General features: G+C 34.3%; 1 protein-coding gene across 2 annotated transcripts in view; it reads left to right on the forward strand.

Moving 5' to 3' along the window:
• The window catches only part of LOC148942175 (arylsulfatase G-like), a 183,153-nt gene that overhangs the window by 115,184 nt on the left and 47,240 nt on the right, over window positions 1–20,729 (forward strand). For both annotated transcript variants that reach the window (XM_089102945.1, XM_089102947.1), the window contains exons 4-6: window positions 4,139–4,329; window positions 6,557–6,723; window positions 11,091–11,240. In XM_089102945.1, coding sequence (XP_088959071.1) covers window positions 4,139–4,329; window positions 6,557–6,723; window positions 11,091–11,240 — 508 coding nt within the window. The remainder of the gene's footprint in view (window positions 1–4,138; window positions 4,330–6,556; window positions 6,724–11,090; window positions 11,241–20,729) is intronic.

Consider the following 20,729-nt stretch of genomic DNA (forward strand, 5'->3'; position numbering starts at 1 on the left):
AAAAAATGTTCAATGTTCCTTTAGTACCTACGCAATTAGGCTAAAAATGAAGATATTTATGCAGTATTTCAACTAGCTATGGCTAATTTTGCTAAAGACCACCTATTTTCTTGCGAAAACATACAAAATCAGAAAAAATTTTCAATGTTCCTTTAGTTCCTTCGCAATTAGGCTTAAAATGAAGATATTTATGCACAGTTTCAACTAGTAATGGATAAGTTTTCTAAATACAAGCTACTTTCTTGCAAAAACACACAAAATCAGAAAAAATTTTCAATGTTCCTTTAATACCTACGCAATTAGGCTAAAAATTAAAATATTTATGCACAGTTTCAACTAGCTATGGCTAAGTTGGCTAAAGACAAGCTATTTTCTTTCAAAAAGACACAAAATCAGGAAAAATGTTCAATGTTCCTTTAGTACCTACGCAATTAGTCTAAAAATGAAGATATTTATGCACAGTTTCAACTAGCTATGGCTAAGTTTGCTAAAGACAAGCTATTTTCTTGTGAAAACACACAAAATCAGAAAAAATGTTCAATGTTCCTTTAGTACCTACGCAATTAGGCTAAAAATGAAGATATTTATGCACAGTTTCAACTAGCTATGGCTAAGTTTGCTAGAGACCAGCTATTTTCTTGCGAAAACACACAAAATCAGAAAAAATGTTCAATGTTCCTTTAGTAGCTACGCAATTAGGCTAAAAATGAAGATATTAATGCAGAGTTTCAACTAGCTATGGCTAAGTTTGCTAAAGACCAGCTATTTTCTTGCGAAAACACACAAAATCGGAAAAATGTTCAATGTTCCTTTAGTACCTACGCAATTAGGCTAAAAATTAAGATATTTATGCGGAGTTTCAACTAGCTATGGCTAAGTATGCTAAAGACCAGCTATTTTCTTGCGAAAACATACAAAATCTGAAAAAATGTTCAATTCTCCTTTAGTACCTACGCAATAAGGCTAAAAATGAAGATATTAATGTACAGTTTAATCTAGCTATGGCTAAGTTTGCTAATGACAAGCTACTTTCGTGCGAAAACATACAAAATCAGAAAAAATTTTCAATGTTCCTTTAATAACTACGCAATTAGTCTAAAAATTAAAATATTTATGCACAGTTTCAACTAGCTATGGCTAAGTTTGCTAAAGACAAGCTATTTTCTTGCGAAAACATACAAAATCAGAAAAAATGTTCAATTTTCCCTTAGTACCTACGCAATTAGACTAAAAATGAAGATAATTATTCAGAGTTTTAACTAGCTATGGATAAGTTGGCTAAAGACCAGCTATTTTCTTGCGAAAAAACACTAAATCAGAAAAAATGTTCAATGATCCTTTAGTACATACGCACGTAGGCTCAAAAGGAAGATATTTATGCAGAGTTTCAACTAGCTATGGATAAGTTGGCTAAAGACAAGCTATTTTCTTGCGAAAACACACAAAATCAGAAAAAATGTTCAATGTTTCTTTAGTACCTACGCAATTAGGCTAAAAATGAAGATATTTATGCAGAGTTTCAACTAGCTATGGCTAAGTTTACTAAAGACCAGCTATTTTCTTGCGAAAACATACAAAATCAGAAAAAATGTTGTAACTGAACCCCTGTATAACCGAAACCCCGGACAACTGAACCCCCGTGCTACTGAACCCTCGTGCTACTGAACCTTCATGCAACTCGATCCCCATTTAACTAAACCTCCATGTAACTGTACTCCCTTTAACTGAGCCCATCGTGCAACACAACCCTCCACGCAACCCCTCTCCCTCAAAACATTTTTCAACTATTTTTTGTTAATTTTTTTTATTTTTAAAACTATTTTAAATTGACCATACTATCCAAAACATCAATTTTGCATTATACAGTAAACAACCACCCCATCTCCTCCAATTCGCTAATCCTATTACCCCTTTTTTGCAAATGTTAATAAAACATTTCCGACTCGTCGTTAGGCATTTTTCAAATTTATTTGGGTAATCTTCTCGCAATAACAAAAGGCTTAGCAGTGATTACATCTCATTGTCGGGCGACAATTCAATCAGATTAGAGTTGTGCAAATGGAATACCTTTTCGCAAATTGAGTTAGCTTCTATTTCATAGGCAAAATATTTGAATTCCTTTTATTCAAATCACCTATCAAGTTATCAAAAAATATATGAACTAGAAATCTGGTCTATGTAAATTGTCTCAGAAAAACTTGTCCTTCATAACATGTTATGCAAAGCCCTAACTAGTACAATATGGAACATAGTATAACGCAATGTGAGGGAGCTTTGAATCTCTTTGAAAAGGTGTATACAAGGTCCAGAATAACATAGAAATTGCTATAGCTTCGCGCAAATCCAGAAGGCCATGTGAGGGAGCTCTGAATCTCTTTGAAAAGGTGTAAAGCTTCTATAGAATAATATAGAAATTGCTATAGCTTCGCGCAAATCCAGAAGGCCATGTGAGGCAGCTCTGAATCTCTTTGAAAAGGTGTAAAGCTTCTATAGAATAACATTGAAATTTCTATAGCTTCGCGCAAATCCAGAAGGCCATGTGAGGGAGCTCTGAATCTCTTTGAAAAGGTGTAATGCCCTGTAGAAGTATTACCTATATGCATGGGGATAGTCACTCTCTTTGAAAAACCAAACTAGACTATACCCATCAAACCAGACTATACCCATAAAACCAGACTATACCCACCAAACCAGACTGTACCCACCAGAAACCTGTCTGGTCCAGGGGCCCCATAGAAGTATAATGTTGATTACTACTCCAATTTAAGGTTTATTTTCTTTATTGTCAAGTTTCTGCATCTAATCCTGAATAATAATGTCAATATACATTTTGCTATTATGTTTGTTTCTGGTAACATAATTTATAGCTATAATTGGGAAAGGCTGGTAACATTATATCAATAACATCTAAATCACTGTCGGATTTTTCTTTTCACGTCTTGCATTACAAAAATCTGTTCCTAGTTCTGAATAGTTTTCAAAGTATCTTTGACCCTCATACTTTTAAAAGTAATATGAAGAAATATACTTAGCCATTTATGCTCGTCAGTTGCTCTCCAGGTAAAATCTTTTCCCCTTTTTCGATAGTTTTAAGTAAGTCTACATGTTATGATTTTTTTTCTCTTTTTCTCATATTGCCTTGTTAATATTGATTGTGTGTTGGCTAGGTTTAGTAAGATCTCAACAATTATATAACTCTGTATGCGTCTTTTTTCATTCCATCCATTCTAGCTGTTTTGAGGTTTCAGTATTTTTTCATTTTCTTTCGACAAGTAGGCTAGTACAATCCGAGAAAATTTGAAAACCTTTGAAAACGGATCGGAAATTTGAAAACCTTTGAAAACTGATTGGAAATTTGAAAAGAGAGAAAAAAAGGAATCGTATTGATTGTATATTTGGAAAAGGGGATAAAAAAGGCGGTACTTGTCGGTTTTTGGAAACACACCCAAATAGTGAAGCTAGGTTAATCCTGATAAAAAATAACAAACATGATGATAAAATAATGCTTTAGAAACAACATTATGGAAACCTAACCTAACCCAACCTAACCTAACCCCCACCCCTAATGTGCAAATATATAACCCAAATTATACAAGTCTAATTCATTCTGTCTAATTCCAGTGCATTGTATCATCCATCACTTGTTTTTGTAGCTATGAAACCGGTTTTCTGAGATGTAACCTAAGCGTAATTCTTCAATGTGTTTCTAATGACCGACAAGTACCCAAAAGGCTTAGTCCTTATAGAGTCCAAGCAGTTGAAGGAATTTGCAATTGAAGCAACATAAAAAATTGGCATAATCGAACTCGGAAGGGAATGGGTTTTGATTTTTTTTTTTTTTCTCTCTTTCTCTCTCTCTCTTAGGTCTTCTAGCATATCACGAAAATAGTTCATGTCTTTACCGGGCTAAAACCGAAATTAAAGTTCTTGATTGGAATGTTTTCCTGATTTTTGGTGTGTGGACGTGGTAAAAAGAGCCTCTGAATGGTTCAAATAACAATGACGACGGCAAGTAATGAGTATTTATCATTTCCGTTTTACCAATTAATTGTGGTGAATCAAATTAAGATTCTTTATTAAGTACTTTTAATTATGATAGAATAGAATTAGATTCGAATAACTGAACAGCTTTTTTTAGTTCTAAGCCTTACTTTTTGTACATGGCACTGTCTCAACCTCACACACCTCTCACGCCATCTAAGAAATTTGAAGGCAAAAGCGAAAGAGGGATTTATGGCGACGTACTGCTTGAAATGGACTGGATTGTGGGTCAAATAGCTGCAGCAGTGAAAAAATCAAATAAATCTAATACATTGATCTGGTTTATGAGTAAGTCAAACCTTAACTTTCATATTTCAGGTCGTTGTAGAATTGTAAAAACTGGACATACTCATTATAAGAAAAAACGCCAAGATTTAAAATACTTACTTTCTTTTTTAATGTTGTCTGCAAAAACAGCTATTTTCATTTTTTTTCTAATTGGTGAAGTTGCCTAAAGGGCTGAATATTGAAGGAAGCCCAGTCCATCTTCCTACTTCTTAAGAGTATTTATAACGCGACGTAGCTAAAACTCGATGGTTTGCTTTAAAGGTTTTCATAGGACGAACCTCACTAAACACAAAAACCTCAAATAATTTACAGAAGATACCGTTACTGACCGATATAAACGTCTTTTTTTCAGTTTGGTCATTACATGACAACACCAACATAAAATCTACCCTAACGGAGGATAAAACAGTTCGTTAACACTCCGTTTCAACTTTCTTGTTTCCCAAGAATTTAGTATTATAAAATGAAACCCCTTTCCCTATTCCTCGTTGATTTCTCAAAAATTTGCGTTACATTTGAGCAATTTATCCCTAAGTTTAGCATCAGATCTTAGCGCGTAGAAATTGATACATTTGATGCTTTCAAGGAAAATTTCAAAGAAAATACGCAATAATCATATCAATTTTCGTCTGTTTTGTTTGTAAACTTCGATTTTTTCTTTAGTTATCACGCGTCTGTTCTCACGGTTTATCGTCAGAAGTAAGGAATCTCATTTAATACACCTGACTATATGTTAAAGTATATATTTCTGGATATGGTAAAATTTTTAGCTGAGACCTTCATTTAGGGGTACAACGACAAACGCCAGAATTTATTACACCATTATGAGCACAGTTTATATAATTATCCAGTATGATCTTTCCCTATCTCACCCATTATAAAAACCCGGACCAAGGTGCGAGTGCTCCAGAGAACGTTTTTGCAGATAGAAACATAAGCGGAATCAGATCTTTTCACGGGTAGACAAGTCAGACTGTGATCTAATCGGAAACAAGTGGAAACCCGCTATTACGAATAATGCACTTTGTTGGAAACAATCGGAAACAGACTAACCCGCTAATGCAGAAAGAAGTGGGAGGAGATTTTTGTTCGTACCGAGAATGTAGACCAGAAATGATCTGCGATAAACTTACTGGATAATTATATAAACTGTGATTATGAGTGAGTAAAATATATGTCGAAGTTAGCTTTAGTGAGAAAAAAATGCAGAATTTTGAATGTTCTTTTACAAACTGGGCCAAAATAAAGCATATTAGGTCTTGGTAGTTTTAAGCACCTATGAACAGAAGCGTCAACGATGAGGGAGGAGAAATTAGGTGTGTTTGCATCTCTAGATTTTTGCCTCTTCTCCCCTCTCCCAAAACATACAGGAATTCATTTTTTTTTCATTGAAAAAAATGAAAAAAATATTACCCCCCCCCCCCTAAATTTTGAAAACTGGCACCACTGCCTGTGACTACAGCCATTGACCAGATCCCAACTACTTAAATTCACCATGCTAGTAAGCACAATCCTCCTAATATGTAAGCCTGCCGCGTGTTGCTTAGATATTTATGCTGATCGTAAAGTCGTGAAGTCGTAAAAAAAAAAATAATATCAAAATGAGAACTTTACTGTTCCATCTAGTGATTGTTAGAATAATATTTTAATTACTGTATTTCAATTCCTGAATAATAATGAGTTGTCATGGCAGATTTCCATTGTTAAAAAAGCGGCAATTGCACTTTTAACTTTATTTTTTACTATTTTTAACCCTGTACTTAGCAAATATATTCCACACTTCTCGCAGTAAGATTTAAAAATCTGAAATATTTGACATTTTTCAAATTTGAGCTGATTTGTTTTTCTTCCTTTTTGGATTTACATCGAATGCAGGTCAAGGTTGAAAATCTATCGAACAATTTTGGAAGCTGTAGGCCTATTTTTGATAGAAATTTAAAAAATCAACCTATGCTTAAGGTGCCTAGTATGATTTGAAATGTTGTATATTATTAAATGCCTATGAATTGTTCATTTATTAAACTAAGATATATTCATGATTAAATACACATACAATAAACCACTATACTATTCCCCGAAAGGCTCTTTGGCCTGTATATAAACTATATAGTTTATAGAATAAATGACTTCCAATGGATCCTGCGAAAAAAAATTTCGGAGCAAAAAGTTTTGCTCATCATAAGTGTTCTTTGTCTTGTCTGCTCTTTCTATTTGTTTTCTTTTATAGGTGATAATGGACCGTGGGCTTCAAAATGTCTTTTTGGCGGTTCTGTTGGTCCTTTTGTTGGCTCCTGGCAGTCAGATATTGGTGGTGGAGGGAGTGTTGCGAAAGGAACAGTCTGGGAGGGTGGACATCGAGTTCCATCAATAGTCTACTGGCCTGGTGTGGTTGAGGTTTGTTTATTCAAAAAAAAAAAAAAAAGGACCTTTACAAAAGGCAAATGATATCATTTCAGTTTTTTTAGGGAAGTCAAGAGTATTCTTTCTGGCTGCAGAGAATTTGGTTAAAACGATCTCCTTTTTGAAAAATATTCAATTGATCACTTAGTCGTCATTGGGTGGATCATATTCACCTTAAATCCCTTAAATAATCGTTTTTGAAATCAGTTTTGTCGTGGTAATTCAAAAGGTTTAGTTTGCTGTTTATCTCAATGTGAGATTTATAGTCAGAGTTACCACCACTTTCAGTTCCTAAAGCGCTACAATTGCACAAATTCGCATTCTACATAGTGATTTTTGGTGGTACAGTCGACTAATTTTTGATTAAATAAGAGAAAAAGTGCTACATTCCATGTAACAAATGCTACAGTGATGAAATAGTGCTAAAACAGCACTTCGTGCTACAGACGGCAACCCTGTTAGTCCATGTGCATATGCTTAGCACGCTTGTTCAATTGTTCCAGTTTATTTTTTCTTGTGTTCAAAGTAGTAAGACTTTCTGTTACTTTTGTGGTTGTTTTTTGTTTTCTTTTTTATTTTATTTTTCAATAAGCTTTATCGTTTCTTATCGTTTGTAGGAATAGTTATTGAGATCTATTTTTGTTGATTGTGCATCTTAGTGAAAGTATTCATTGTTAAAACAACTAGTCGTTGATATTAGGGATAATCCCAGATTTTTGTTTTTGTTTTTTTTTACAAATATATGTCTTGTAACCTAACAAATGTTGAGTTAATGTAGCTGTGTGGAGTTTAAAATATTTTGTTCCCATTTTTCTGAGAGTAGATTATATACACTATGTATTAGAGCAAATATAAGCAAAGGTTCTATCTTATATCAAGATTTTAGGACCTGAATTTGGTTTCATTATCATAGGCTGGTAACTAAAAAATATTGCTCAACTGTCTTTGTAGCCAGTCAGCATTTTTAAGGTCAGGAAATTTACAGCTCTTGACAAATTTTATCCCAGAATTTTTCTTGGGTGAAAAGGGTTGAGAGGCTTCGGCAGGCTGGCAAAAAATGTTGCCTGAAATACGTTTTGTCCAAACTGCATCGTACTTTTAACAATTATAGTAGTGTGGAACTTTTCATTAGTCAAGTTAAAAATAATTAACTTTCGAATTAAACGTCAAGAGTGAAAACCAGACTAAAAAAAGTAAAAATTAATTCTTATAGGAAGTCAAAATTAAAATGAACAAAAATACAAAAAGAGAAATAAAACTGAAAAGGAACAAAGATCACAATTGATGATAATTTGAACTTAGAATAAAAAATTAAAGCAGAAATTACGTAGGAGTAGGACTGTCACCCTCTTAAACTATTAATTACACTTTGATAAGAATAGCATATATTTTGAAATTAATTATTTTTTTTTCTACTAAACAGTAAACGCAAGTGTTAAAACAATATTCAAACCTAGAGGAACCAAAACTTCCTCAGTGTAGATATATTTGTGACGGTTAATGATTTTTCATCAATGTTTCTTTCTTTTAGAGACAACGGCAGACATTAATTTTGAAGGATGTAATCGTGGTGATTCAACTGAAATTGTAAATAAATTTGCTAAAGTTTTCTCGAATATTGGCTCCGAAGTGCAATCTAGTGTTAGCAATAAATAAAACGAAATGAACTGCAATACTGTTAATGACGTCCATGGTTAGACATTAAATATGGAATTTCAGCCGTGCACGAGTGAAGAAGTGCGTAAAGTTGTGGAGTCACTCAAGTCTAATTCTGCCGGTGTTGATGGTTTGTTCCATCGATGTCTTAAAGTGATTTTAGGATGTATTCATCCCTGTCGAGTTTTTATAATTAATCTTCCCCTAGAAAAGGGAAGTTTTCCGGTGTAGTTTAAGGTGGCGAAGGTGATTCCCCTTCACTAAGGTGGTCGCAAAGCCGATATAAAAAACTGGAGACCCATATCAATTCTACCTATCTTTCAAAAATACTGGAGAAACTGGTTCATAAACGGCTCTATAATTTTCTTCGGATGGATAGGCTTTTGAGTCAGACACAGTTTCGGTTTCGTAAGAGCTATTCCTCGGCGCACGCCTTACAGCACCTGGTTCAAAGTGTTAACTGTGCATTAAACTCAGGTAACGTACCTATGTCTATTTTCATTGAAATTAGAAAAGCGTTTGACACAGTTGACTACCAAGTGTTGCTTCATCGAATGAGAATTCTTGAAATAAATGGAGTTTGTCTAAGATGGTTTGAGAGCTATATTTACGGTAAGTTTCTTAAAGTCGTTTTAAATGATGTAGTCTCATCGTCTTTTCCTGTGAATTGTGGTGTACCTCAGGGCTCTGTGCGCGGCCCTTTACTTTATCTAGTCTACGTGGACTGATGCGCTTTTATCTGCAGGATGTATTACTTCTTTTACGGATGACACTCCGCTAACAGTAATAATGCTCTCAAAAGACTGAAGGTGTTTACGAGTTTGTTTGCTGCGGATGAACGTAAAGAAGACGTTTTTACTGACATTGTGTTGAGTGGGTGATTCTGTTGATGTAAGTGGTAAAGTCCTATTTGTGAAAAAAGCCTGTTGTACAAGTTAGATCACTACAGTACCTTGGCTTCCATATTTATTCTAATCATTCGTGGAAGCATCATAACCACATTATTTCCGCCAAAATTGCACGTGGAGTTGGCATTCTCAAGAGACTGAAGCATATTCTGCCGGAACGTACTTTTCGCACAATATACTTTGCAATAATCTACCCGTATATATCATACGGATGTTTAGTTTGGAGCAGCAATTTTTATGTTAATTACAAGCGTGTACAGATTCTACAAAATAAAGCAGCAAGAATAATTGGGAAGTATGTAAAAAATGTTAAAGACACCAGTGCGTGCTTTAAGTCTCTAAAACTACTCAATGTTGGACAGATAAGGGACTATCAAGCGGTGATGTTTGTGTTTAATTGTGTGCATAATCTAGTCCCGGAAACTCTTAATGAGTTTTGCCGTTTCAGAAGCTCTGTTCATGAGTATGATGCAAGAAGAAGTGATAACCTAGTTGTGGATATTGAAAATAGTGTAAGATCAGGTTTTACTTTGAAGTATCTTGGCCCTTATGTATGGAATTTGCTTCCTGTGAGTGTTAGGGCGGCTGAGAACCTCCCACAGTTTAAAAAAAGATTAAAAGAGTATTTCCTGGGGAATTACTTTTAGCTTTTTTTGGAAGGATGGATGTGAGTGGGTTATAGGGCTGAAAGAAGGAGTGGGTTGAAGGGGTGGGGGTGGATGGAGTTTTATTTGGATGATGGTTGTTACCCTGTTACCCTGTTTGACAGAAGGTGATTGTCTTTTTTTCCTTTTATATTATTATTTTAATTAGTCTAGGATGCTTCTAGGAACATTTATGTAGTTTTTATTATTATTATTATTAATATAGGATGCCTTTAAGAGTGTTTATGTAGTTAATCGTTACGCGTTAGCAAAATAAAAATTTTTCCCTAGCGTAGTGATTTATATCTGTAATAATTTATATTTTTGTTTATTATGTAAATAAAGGTAAAAAAAAAGATTAGATCTATTCCTTTCAAATGTGTAAAGATCCAAAAGCTAAATTTACGATTTAAAAGCTATACATACCAACCAACAGATTTAGTTCTCAATAAAACAAAAATGACATGAACCGCGAAATTTATTGACGAATCTTGTCAATAGAAATGATAAAAATAAAATAAGGTTTGAGCTGATAGTAACCGCGCTCTAATTTAGAAGTAATATCTGTTAGCTTCAGGTTAAACACAGCAGGTTAATTTAAGTTTGTACTTGTTGCGAGTTACTATTTAACGTAGCTTTAGTTTTTTTTCTTAATTTAGGTTTGGGGCACACGCAATTCCCCCCTCCTTAGATTTTGAAGAATATATATTTTTGCTATGGTGAATGGAAAAACTTCATTTTTCATTAAAAAGTGAAATTCCCTCCCCCCCCCCCCTTGGGCGGATTTTGAAAAACAGACTATGTATCCCTCTATATTTTCGTGACTGCACTTTTGGTAAAGAGGCTTACAAGCTAAAGGTATCTTTTGTCATTTCCGACTGTTCTCATTAAAATCGCTATCTTGGAAATCCTACTTTATGCCGTATTGAACCATAAGGACCCCTGGCGGCAAAAAAGGAGTGGAAAGGAGAACTGGTTGCTCCTCAATTGGTTTTGCTCATTACACAAGGGAAAACAAACACATTCACACAGATCGCTCTTTACTCATTTCACGCTTCAGTGTTGACTTATGAGTTTTGGTTGTCCAGGACACAACTTCCTCCTCTTCCCCTCCACTGTGGGCACACTTTATTCAGATATTTTTTATTTCTAGGCAGGCTCAACTTCCCACGAATTAACCTCAAGCTTGGACATTTTGCCAACTCTTGCAAACATTGGCAGAATTAATTATACTCCAAAGTGCACTATAGATGGCATTGATATATCTCATATATTCTATGGAGGAGAAGTTCCTGAAGACAGAGTGAGTTTCTCTTTACCCTGTTTTATATAATTTAATGCAATTACACCATATAATTTTCAAAAATACAGTTGATTCACTAAAAATATTCAAATCTATAAATAAACTGCAGATAAGTTGACCAATAATAAACGAACTTGTTTTTAATATATTTCCCCTTTGGTCAATGAAGAAACGCTACCAAAGTGGAAACAGTGGAAAAAAAAACCAATAATAACCAAATGATCTTCTGAATTGTTTCTAGAATGATTTTCTATTTTTTACATTTAATTCAGTTTGTGTTGAGGTAATGACACCTACTGTAACAGATATAGATTACAAAAATTACTGTCTCTCTGAAATCCAAGTTTCTAAATGAAGTATAAGGACGTACAGCAAGATAAACGTTAAAACGAAACATTTTACTGTTAAAAAACCAACAGTATAAGAATATAAACACCGGTTGTCTTTTTCCAAAATAACACTTGAGTCGGCAAAACAAGAAATCTAATATCATCCCCTATGTATTCAACAATGTTTTATTCAACAAACTGAAATAATTCTATTATTTTACAACATATTAAAAAAATTTTAAGAGGTGGCATCCCCTTTTTCTCCATTTTTTAAAGAAGTTATCAGTAAAAGATCTAGCTCTAAATTCCTTAAATGATCGTAATTGTTATTTGTGGTTTCCTAGAATTTGGAAAAGGCCATTGGATAAAATTACGATGTTTAGCCTTCTACCGCAGAGCTGTTCAGTTTGATTTCAATATCTTCTATCATTATTACTCAATTATAGTTTCCTATTTGGTCTGTAAGTTCAACTAGAAAATCTTTTTGTATATGTAGATAGAGATCTGATGCAAAAGTTTTCACATTTCGATGCAAAAAAAGAACACTAGGGGCCCAGAGATGAGCTTCGGAATTATTTTCCATCTTTGTCGTTTTATAGTTAACGCAAGAGTATTTACTCAGATACGAGAAACGTGTTTCCTATGCATTTCTCTCCAACCTCATCTTACAGAACGGATTATCGATAGATATTCTCTTAATCGATAACATCTGGAAATGTCTAGTGCCCTTTATCAGGTTAAAATTTACCCAAGGACAATATACCTCCCCTCCAATACTTAAAGTGGCCCTAGGCATCCTCATAGCCCTATGTGACATTGCATAAAATTTTTCAAGGTAGCACCATAATTAGGTCGGGTAAAAGGAAACACACATGTACACACATGTACACACAAATTGTGCTTTTGGGGGTTACATAATAAGTGTAGCCCCGAAGATTACGCTCTGAAATCATGAACTAGCCTAAATAATACAGAGGCTTCGTTGATATACATTTTAATTGAAAGTTGGACATGCCGCACATTATAAAAATCAGGATTAAAAAAATATGTATCATTGAATGACAATAGGAGAGGCTTTTGGCTGTATACCCTCCAAATCCCCCGACATCCAAATTTCCTTTCACCAAAAATGGTATTTAAAAATTTCTTCGCTTGCTGGCAAACCTGAGATTAACTATTGATAGCCATATAGGTCCAAAATAAAAAAAAAGCTAAGTAAATATTCATGAATGGTGGACTTGTCGCTCCTTGGTGAAATCAAGTTTACGCAAGGAGTTTTATTCTGTGTGATTGAACGAGCCTAAGTAAGTTCCTCGGTCGTTTGTCCCCTCCTCTCCAAACCTCGTATCAAACCACCTGATGCATTTAGACATGTTGTAACTCCTTTGACTCACATATTGAAAATTTGAGCTTGTTGTTTCAAAATACGCGACTTTTGCTTATGTAGACATGTTGCCATATTCAACTCATTATTATTTAGAGATCGATAGAGAACAGATCTCAATTATTATGTGCTTATTATTAAAAATCCAAAGATCACATTAAATCATAAATCAATAAGAACATTGTAGTTGATTTTAGTTTATAGGTGTTTCTGAACAAGCTGATAACAAATCTGGTGCTAATATTACAAGAAAGTCTTCCAAAATAGAAATACATCAAGAATATATTTAGAGGGGACATGAGCCTCAAGACCTTATTCGGGGCTTTCAAATCAAGGACATTGCAAATCCTTGAATGTCTACCATTTAGACAGTTTCTGACGTGAAAACCAGTCGTAAAACTTGTACCTTTTTTTATTTGGATGTTTGTATTGCCCAATAGCCACAGCTTTTTAGTTGGGAATTTAGAAAATACTAAACATATTTTTTAGTGAAAATCAAAATAAATGGAAGGGGGATGAAGGGGTAACAGACTATAAGAACCTTAGTTTTTGCCATAAAATCATACAAATCGAAGTTCCTTGTATGACTATGATTCAAAAAAGGAGTAAGATTGACCACCTTTCCGTTAAAAAACATCTATGAAGCTTCTGTTTTAAATAAAATATTTAATTGATTCAGGGCTCTTTCCCCTAGTGTGATGTAAAATGTGGCAAGATTTAGTATGGTTACCTTTTCGTCATGGACAGGGAAGTATGCACAGACGAGGTCTTGGGGTACGTTCCCAGTCCTAAATGTCTGAGCTCTTGTTATTGATATTATAAATAAAAGTGTTCATTTTATAATGGCCTCCCCCCATGAAAAAAAACTATGCATACTTGCCTGTCTATGAAGCTTCTGTTGTTGTTTAAATTGATTTGTTGTTTAAGTTGTTTAAATTAAATTGACAAAAGTAAGTTTTATTTTTCAAATGCAAGTACAGAGTGATGTTAAGAACGAAAATGAAAAAAAAACATCTTGAACAAGGCTAACGGGTTGTTGCTCTTCTAGCTTTTACTTATAACTTCGTTGCTGATGTTCAGCTAAAGACAATACGTTTTCGGTAATTATTGTTTTAGAACAATGCTTGAATTTTTTAATCGGTCAAAGATTTGTGGTAACCATTTGGCATCTGCTGTATTAGAATAAATTTTCAGCAAAACTCTATGCAAAATTTGATTTTACATTAAACAGACTTTTTATCTAGCTGCGGTCACCAATTGGATATCAGTTGTAGTGTAGTTTTTCAGTAAATTAATTCAAAAACTTTTTCCACGAAACTAGTTTTTCAAAGAAAAGTGAAGAACTTCATTAAACCAAAATGAGCAGAAATAAAATCAAATAATCTACCAAAAGTAAAACTACCACAAATCATCATCAATAAATAAATGAAACCCAAAACCAACAGAAATTGCGATAAATAGTTGCAAAGTGCAACTTAGTTGCATTACTACTACTATAACTAATGTTACTATTAGTAAATAGTTGCAAAAGTGCAGATCTTGTTCTGGCCTTGAGAAGGCATAGGGGTTGTGATCCCTAATCATGTTAAATTCTGCTTGTTTTTAGTTTGACTCCGTCATTTATTGTAATATCTGCTCGTTTTTGGTTTCATTTATTTATTGGTGGTGGCTTGTGGTGGTTTTACGCTAGGTAGATGATTTGATTTTATTTCTGCTCATTTTGGTTTAATGTATTTCTTTACTTTTCTTTGAAAAATTTATTTTGTGGAAAAGGTTTCTTAAATTAATTTCTGTTCATTTTTTATTGACATTATCTTTTTCACGGAAAAAGGAAATAATACTTTTGTATCTTTTCGTTTTTTTCTGTAAGAATCCATAGTTCGGCTTGCTATTTGTATTTTGTAAGAAATTTTTCAACAATTTTTAACAACATACACCCTTTTGAAAATCTTGACACAGATACAAATTGCCTAATTCAGTTTTATGCCTCCTATAGTTGTCCTGAAAAATAAAGCTTAATACCGTTTAAAAAAAACTCTATTTATGCTCGTTAACAACCTGGATACACTTACACTCTTTTCATTTAGTTAAATTAGTAATAGAAGAAGCCCTGAAAGTTTCAACTTAATACCCTCAGTTGCTCTTTGAATATTGCTGATGTCTTAATAACAACCAGTATAAACGAAGTTTGTTTTAATTCAGTTTTAAATCAACATTTAGTTTTAAAACACAATGAAAGAATTGCATAACTGTGGGGGGTTGGCATACCTAATACCCTTAAGGATATAGTTACTGGACCGCTCAACTATGCTGAACAAAATTTACATCTAAAAATTTTGATTGGAACTGTTTGGAAAATTATGGACTAAAGAGGAGGGCTGATTCCCCACCAATCACTTTTAATTTTCAATCAAAATATCTCCTCAAAAAGTTTCAATCATGCTAGTAGCTATGATAGAGCACCACTGCCTATGATATTCCTTATATGCCCTTTTGAATACCTGCAAGCATATAGTCTTTTTGTTTAATTGAAACTCCCATTGTACGTTTCGTAAAAGTTTCACCTTAACGCCCTTGCTGTCATTAGTTACATTAACCGTAGGAAAACTGATAAAAGTATACACATAGTGTCTTCTTGTTAGTTCAAAATCCGCCACAACTTACCCGGAAAGGTCTGACTTATTAATGTAAGCCATTCTTCAGATATTGCTTTGTCACCCTTTTAAAATCTACATAATAACAGGTCGTTTTGATTTAGTTTAACATCCACCTAAATATTCCTTGAAAACTTCACCTTAATACCCTTAGCTTGAGTAGTACCAATAGTTGTAGTAGTAGTAGTAGCAATAGCAGCAGTATGCACATAGCATCTTTGGTTTTCTCCAACATCCACTTCAACACATGATGAAAGTTTCTACCTATGTTGGCATTGTGTGTTTCGATTTAGTTCAATATAGTTTCAATATTGCCCAGAATTTTTGCCTTCATACCCTTAGCTTTAGCAAGAGTAGTAGTAGCACCGGTAGTAGTTGTAGTAGTAGTAGCAGTAGAATTAATAGTAGTAGCCTTAGCTTTAGTAGCTGTGGTACTAATAGTAGCAGTAGTTTTAGTAGTATGAGGAGTAGAAGCAGTAGCATTATGATGCAAATATTGTCTTTCGGTTAGTTCAACATCCCCCACAACAAGACATGTAGGTTATAACTTCATACACCAAACTGTTCCTAAGACGATGCTGATATGCCGTTTTGACAACCTGCATACGGACGGCGTGTTCTGATTCAGTTTACCTTCCCCCTTAAAAATTGCTTGATAGTTTCAACTTCATACCCTTAGGCATAGTTGTAAGGGTAATCACAGTAGTAGCATTAGTACTATTAGTAATAGTATTACTAGTAGTAGTAGTGACAGTAATAGCACTAGTACTAGTGTCAACAGTAGTATTAACATACTGTGTTTTAAGCAGTTGAACATCCCCCTCATTAAGTACTGGAAGTTTTCACTTAATAGGATTAGCCATTGCTATGACATTGGCAACATGTTCTTTGATAACCTGTATATTCATATACTTCTTGAAATTTTTATCTGAATACTCTTAGTCTCACAAGTAGTTGCAATAGAAGAAGTAGTTGGAGTAGTAGTAGTAGTAGTGTAGTGGTGTAGTAGTAAATGTAGCAGCGGTAGTAGTATTAGTGCTAGCGTGCACATATTGGCTTTTAGTCAATTGACATCCCCTTTAAGCATTCTCTGAGAGCTCCAACTTAATACACAAATCAATTATTAAGATGCGCTTTTTTGACAATCTAAAAGCACGTAGTGTCTTTTGATTTACTTCAAATTTGCCCACAATATTCTCTCAAATTTTAACTTCATAGATATAATCTTTATAGTTCAAGTATCATAGTAGTTGTGGTGATGCTAGGAGGAGTAGTAGTAGTATTAGTGTTGTATTAGTAGCACTATTATTGATAATAGTAGTAGCATGCACATGTTACCTTTTGGTCAGTTGAATATCCCCCCTCATGATGCCCCGGAAGTTTAACCTTGATACGGTAAGCCATTCTAAAAATATTGCTGATGTGCCCTTTTGACACCCTTTTCATTTGAATACTTTCAAGCATTACAAGTTGTTGCAATTGAAGTAGTAATAGGAACAGCTTAGTAGCAGTAGTAATATTAGTAGTATCCAAACTCGGTAAGATCGAGGTATCACCAATTACAAATTTTACTATTCTTTGGTTTGGTTAAATTTTATGTAAATTTGTTTATGCATAAAATTTCTTTTCCAATTTGTTACCTGTATGTTTTTCGGAACTTTATGATAAAAGGGAACATAGTTATGAAACTAGAAATGTTGAATTAGTTAGAACGCCGGTTCCAGTTACTACCAGGTCTATATTTTCTATTAGGTATATTGGTCCTGAAGTATGGAACAGGCTTCTGGCGGAAGTAAAAGGTAAGAAGGTTCTTGAGGACTTTCGTGCTTCTTTGCGATGTATTTGTTTTAACCAGTATTGTAGACACGGATTAGGTGATTGATCTGGGAGTGAGTATATGCTTGTGAATGTCAAAAGATAATTTTTTTTGTGTGTTGATTGAGGTGATTGTCGGTAAATGAAAGGAAGCATGAAGAATCATAGAATATGAGTGTGGGATTCCTTTAAGTTCCCTCTAAAAAAAAATATTATCTTTAGAATGTTGATTAATTGTTTAGTAGGGGTGGGGGAGAGGAGAAGGAGTCAGAGAGTTTTATTTCCTCGAGGAAGTCTATTAGTGTATAAGCAGTTGAAGTGTTCCCTTTTTTTTGGGTCATCCCAAACACGCTATACGTGTCGGGACCTATTTTGATATTGTTGGTATTATATGCAGTCTTGTTTTGTAAGCATTATATGGAGATTTGTATGTTGTTTTTTTTGTAAACCATTTGTTAATAAGAAAAAGGTAGTGGCAAAAGTTGCAGTCGTAGTAGTGTTACTAATGCTATGCGTATATTTCCTTTTTGGCAATGGATATTCCTCTTTAATTATTTTCTGAAAGTTCAAACTTAATACCCAAATCCATTCTAAAGATACGTTCTTTTGAAAACATGCATTCAGATAGTGTGTTTTGGTGTAGTTCTAATTTCCCCTCTATATTCTGCCAAATTTTTACCTTCATACACATAGCCTTAATTGTACTAGTACAGCGTTTTCCAAACTTAGAGGTACGCCTCTCTTGGGAGGAACGGACTAGTCAATGGGGGGGGGGCGCGAATGTTAGACAGGATTGAAAAAAAATCAAGTGAATTTACTGAAAAAATCTGCATTGTCAGTTTAATATACATATGCTGATATTTATTCCTTAAAATCTTAATTGATTTTTGATATCTTAAAGATAGAAAAGTGAAAACTTTTCAAATAATTTTTTCAGTAGATATTATATTCTGGCTTTTAGAAAGCTTGGGGCTTAGAACCCTACTCATATTAATTTTTGCTCGTTTTGAGTTTGACTCTTATTTATTCTAATTTCTGTTCGTTTTTGGTTTCATATATTTATTGATTCTGATTTTTGGTAGTTGTATTCTTCGTAGATTATTTGATTCTATTTTTGTTAATTTTGTTTTAATGGAGTTCTTTACTTTTAAAAAAAAACTTATTTTGTTGAAAGTTTTTTTTTAATTAATTTTTGTTCGTTTTGTATTGACATGGTCTTTTTCAGGGAGAAAGACTGAGGCACGAATGTTAGACAGGACTGAAAACCAATTAAATCAATTTGCTGACAAAAATCTATTATGCCTGTCTAGCATGCATACTATTATATGTTCTCCTTAAAATACTGTTAGATTTTTGGGCTAATAAAGTTAGAAGACCGAAAATATTTAGAAGAATTTTTTTCAACGAGGTACAAATTATATTTTGGCCTATGAAAAGCTATGGGTTTAGAACCCTACTCATATTAATTTCTGCTCGTTTTGAGTTTGACTCTTATTTATTTTAATTTCTGTGTTATGGGTTTCAATTATCTATTGATACTGATTTGTGGTAGTTGTATTATTGGTAGATTATTTGATTCTATTTTTTTCATTTTGGTTTAATGGAGTTCTTTACTTTTTTTTAAAACTTATTTTGTTTAAAGTTTTTTTTATATTAATTTCTGTTTGTTTTATATTGACATAGACTTTTTCAGGGAGAAAGACTGAGCCTCTTCTATAGTTAAACAACCGTCCCTTCCATAAAAACCTTAAATACCCCCTGGGAATAGCTTGCAACCCTTGCCCCTATTCTCTGGGGATTGTTTCAACCCAAAGGCCTTGTTATATGATATTTAGACCATATTGAATATTATAGCTATCTCAAAATGTCTATTAGATGCATTTTGGGACAATATGACGTGTGTGTGGGGGGGGGGGGAGGGGGTAGCTGCCCTCTGATCACTTTGACTCTTAAAAAGAGCACTAGAGCGTCTGATTACCAATCCAATGAGTCTCCTCCGAAGTTTATCTGACCATGGTTTCTATAAAAACCTTATATGTCCCCAAGGCATAACTTACAACCCTTACCCTGGGGGCTGGGGATTTTGTTATCCTCAAAGACATAATTTCCAGACCGTTCTGATACGCTGAACAAAATGGTTATCTCAAAGTTTTTATTCGGCGTGAATGGGGAAATTAGAGTGAATGGGTGTTTGCCCTTTGATCACTTTCTACTAATAAAAAAAGACACTAGTCTTCTCAATTTCCAATAAAATGAGCCCTTTTTGAAGCGTCTACGACAAAACTTTCCATAAAAACCTCAAATGCCCCAAGGTCATAACTTGCGACCCTTGTCCTTATCGCTATGGGGGGGAAATGATGGCTATGGGGGGGGGGATTCTCCTGCTCAATACCTTCTACTATTAAAAGGGGCAATAGCCCTTTCAATTTTCGATCGAATAAGCTCTTTTTGAAATTTTTACCACAACGCTTTCTATAAAAACATCATATGTCGCCAGGAAATAACTAACAACCTTAGCCCTGAGGATTTTCGGGGGGGATGTCCTCAAAGACCTAATTTTCAGAACTTTCGACTACGTTCAACAAAATGGCTATCTCAAAATTTTGATTGGATGTGTTTTGGGAAATGGTGGTCGTGAGAGGGGGGTCAGTTACCCTCCAATCACTTTCGACTTTTAAAAAGAAAACTAGCCCTCTCGTTTTCCAATTGAATGAGCTCCTTTTGAAGTTTCTACGACAACGCTATCTATAAGAATCTTATATGCCCCCAGGGCATAATTTACAACCTTTGGCCTCGGGGCTCTAGGGGGTTTCTAATCCTCAAATGCATAATTTCCAGAACTTTCAACTATGTTGAACAAAATGGGTGTCTCAAAATTTTAATCGAATGTGTTTGGGGAAATGGTGGGCATAAGAGGGGGGTTAGTTGCTTTCCATTCATTTTCGACAATTAAAAAGGGCACTAGCCCTTTCAATTTCCAATCAAATGAGCCGTTTTTGAAGTTTCTTCGACAGTACTTTCTATAAGAACCTTATATGCCCCCAGGCCATAACTTAACACCCTTGCCCTAAGGGCTCTGAGGGGGTTACCATCCTCAAAGACCTAATTTCCAGAACTTTCAATTTCCATACGTTGAACAAAATGACAATCTTGAAATTTTTATTGGATGTGTTTGGGGAAATGGTGGGCGTGGAAGGGGTGTTAGTTGCCATCCAATTACTTTCAACTATTAAAAGGGCACTAGCCCTTCAATCTCAAAACTTTGATTGAATATGTTTGGGGAAATGGCGGGCGTGAGAGGGGGGGT

Source organism: Artemia sp. Qi Xiang Cuo, chromosome 17, assembly GCF_049724085.1.
Source record: "Artemia sp. Qi Xiang Cuo chromosome 17, ASM4972408v1, whole genome shotgun sequence".
Classification (NCBI taxonomy): Eukaryota; Metazoa; Arthropoda; class Branchiopoda; order Anostraca; family Artemiidae; genus Artemia; species Artemia sp. Qi Xiang Cuo.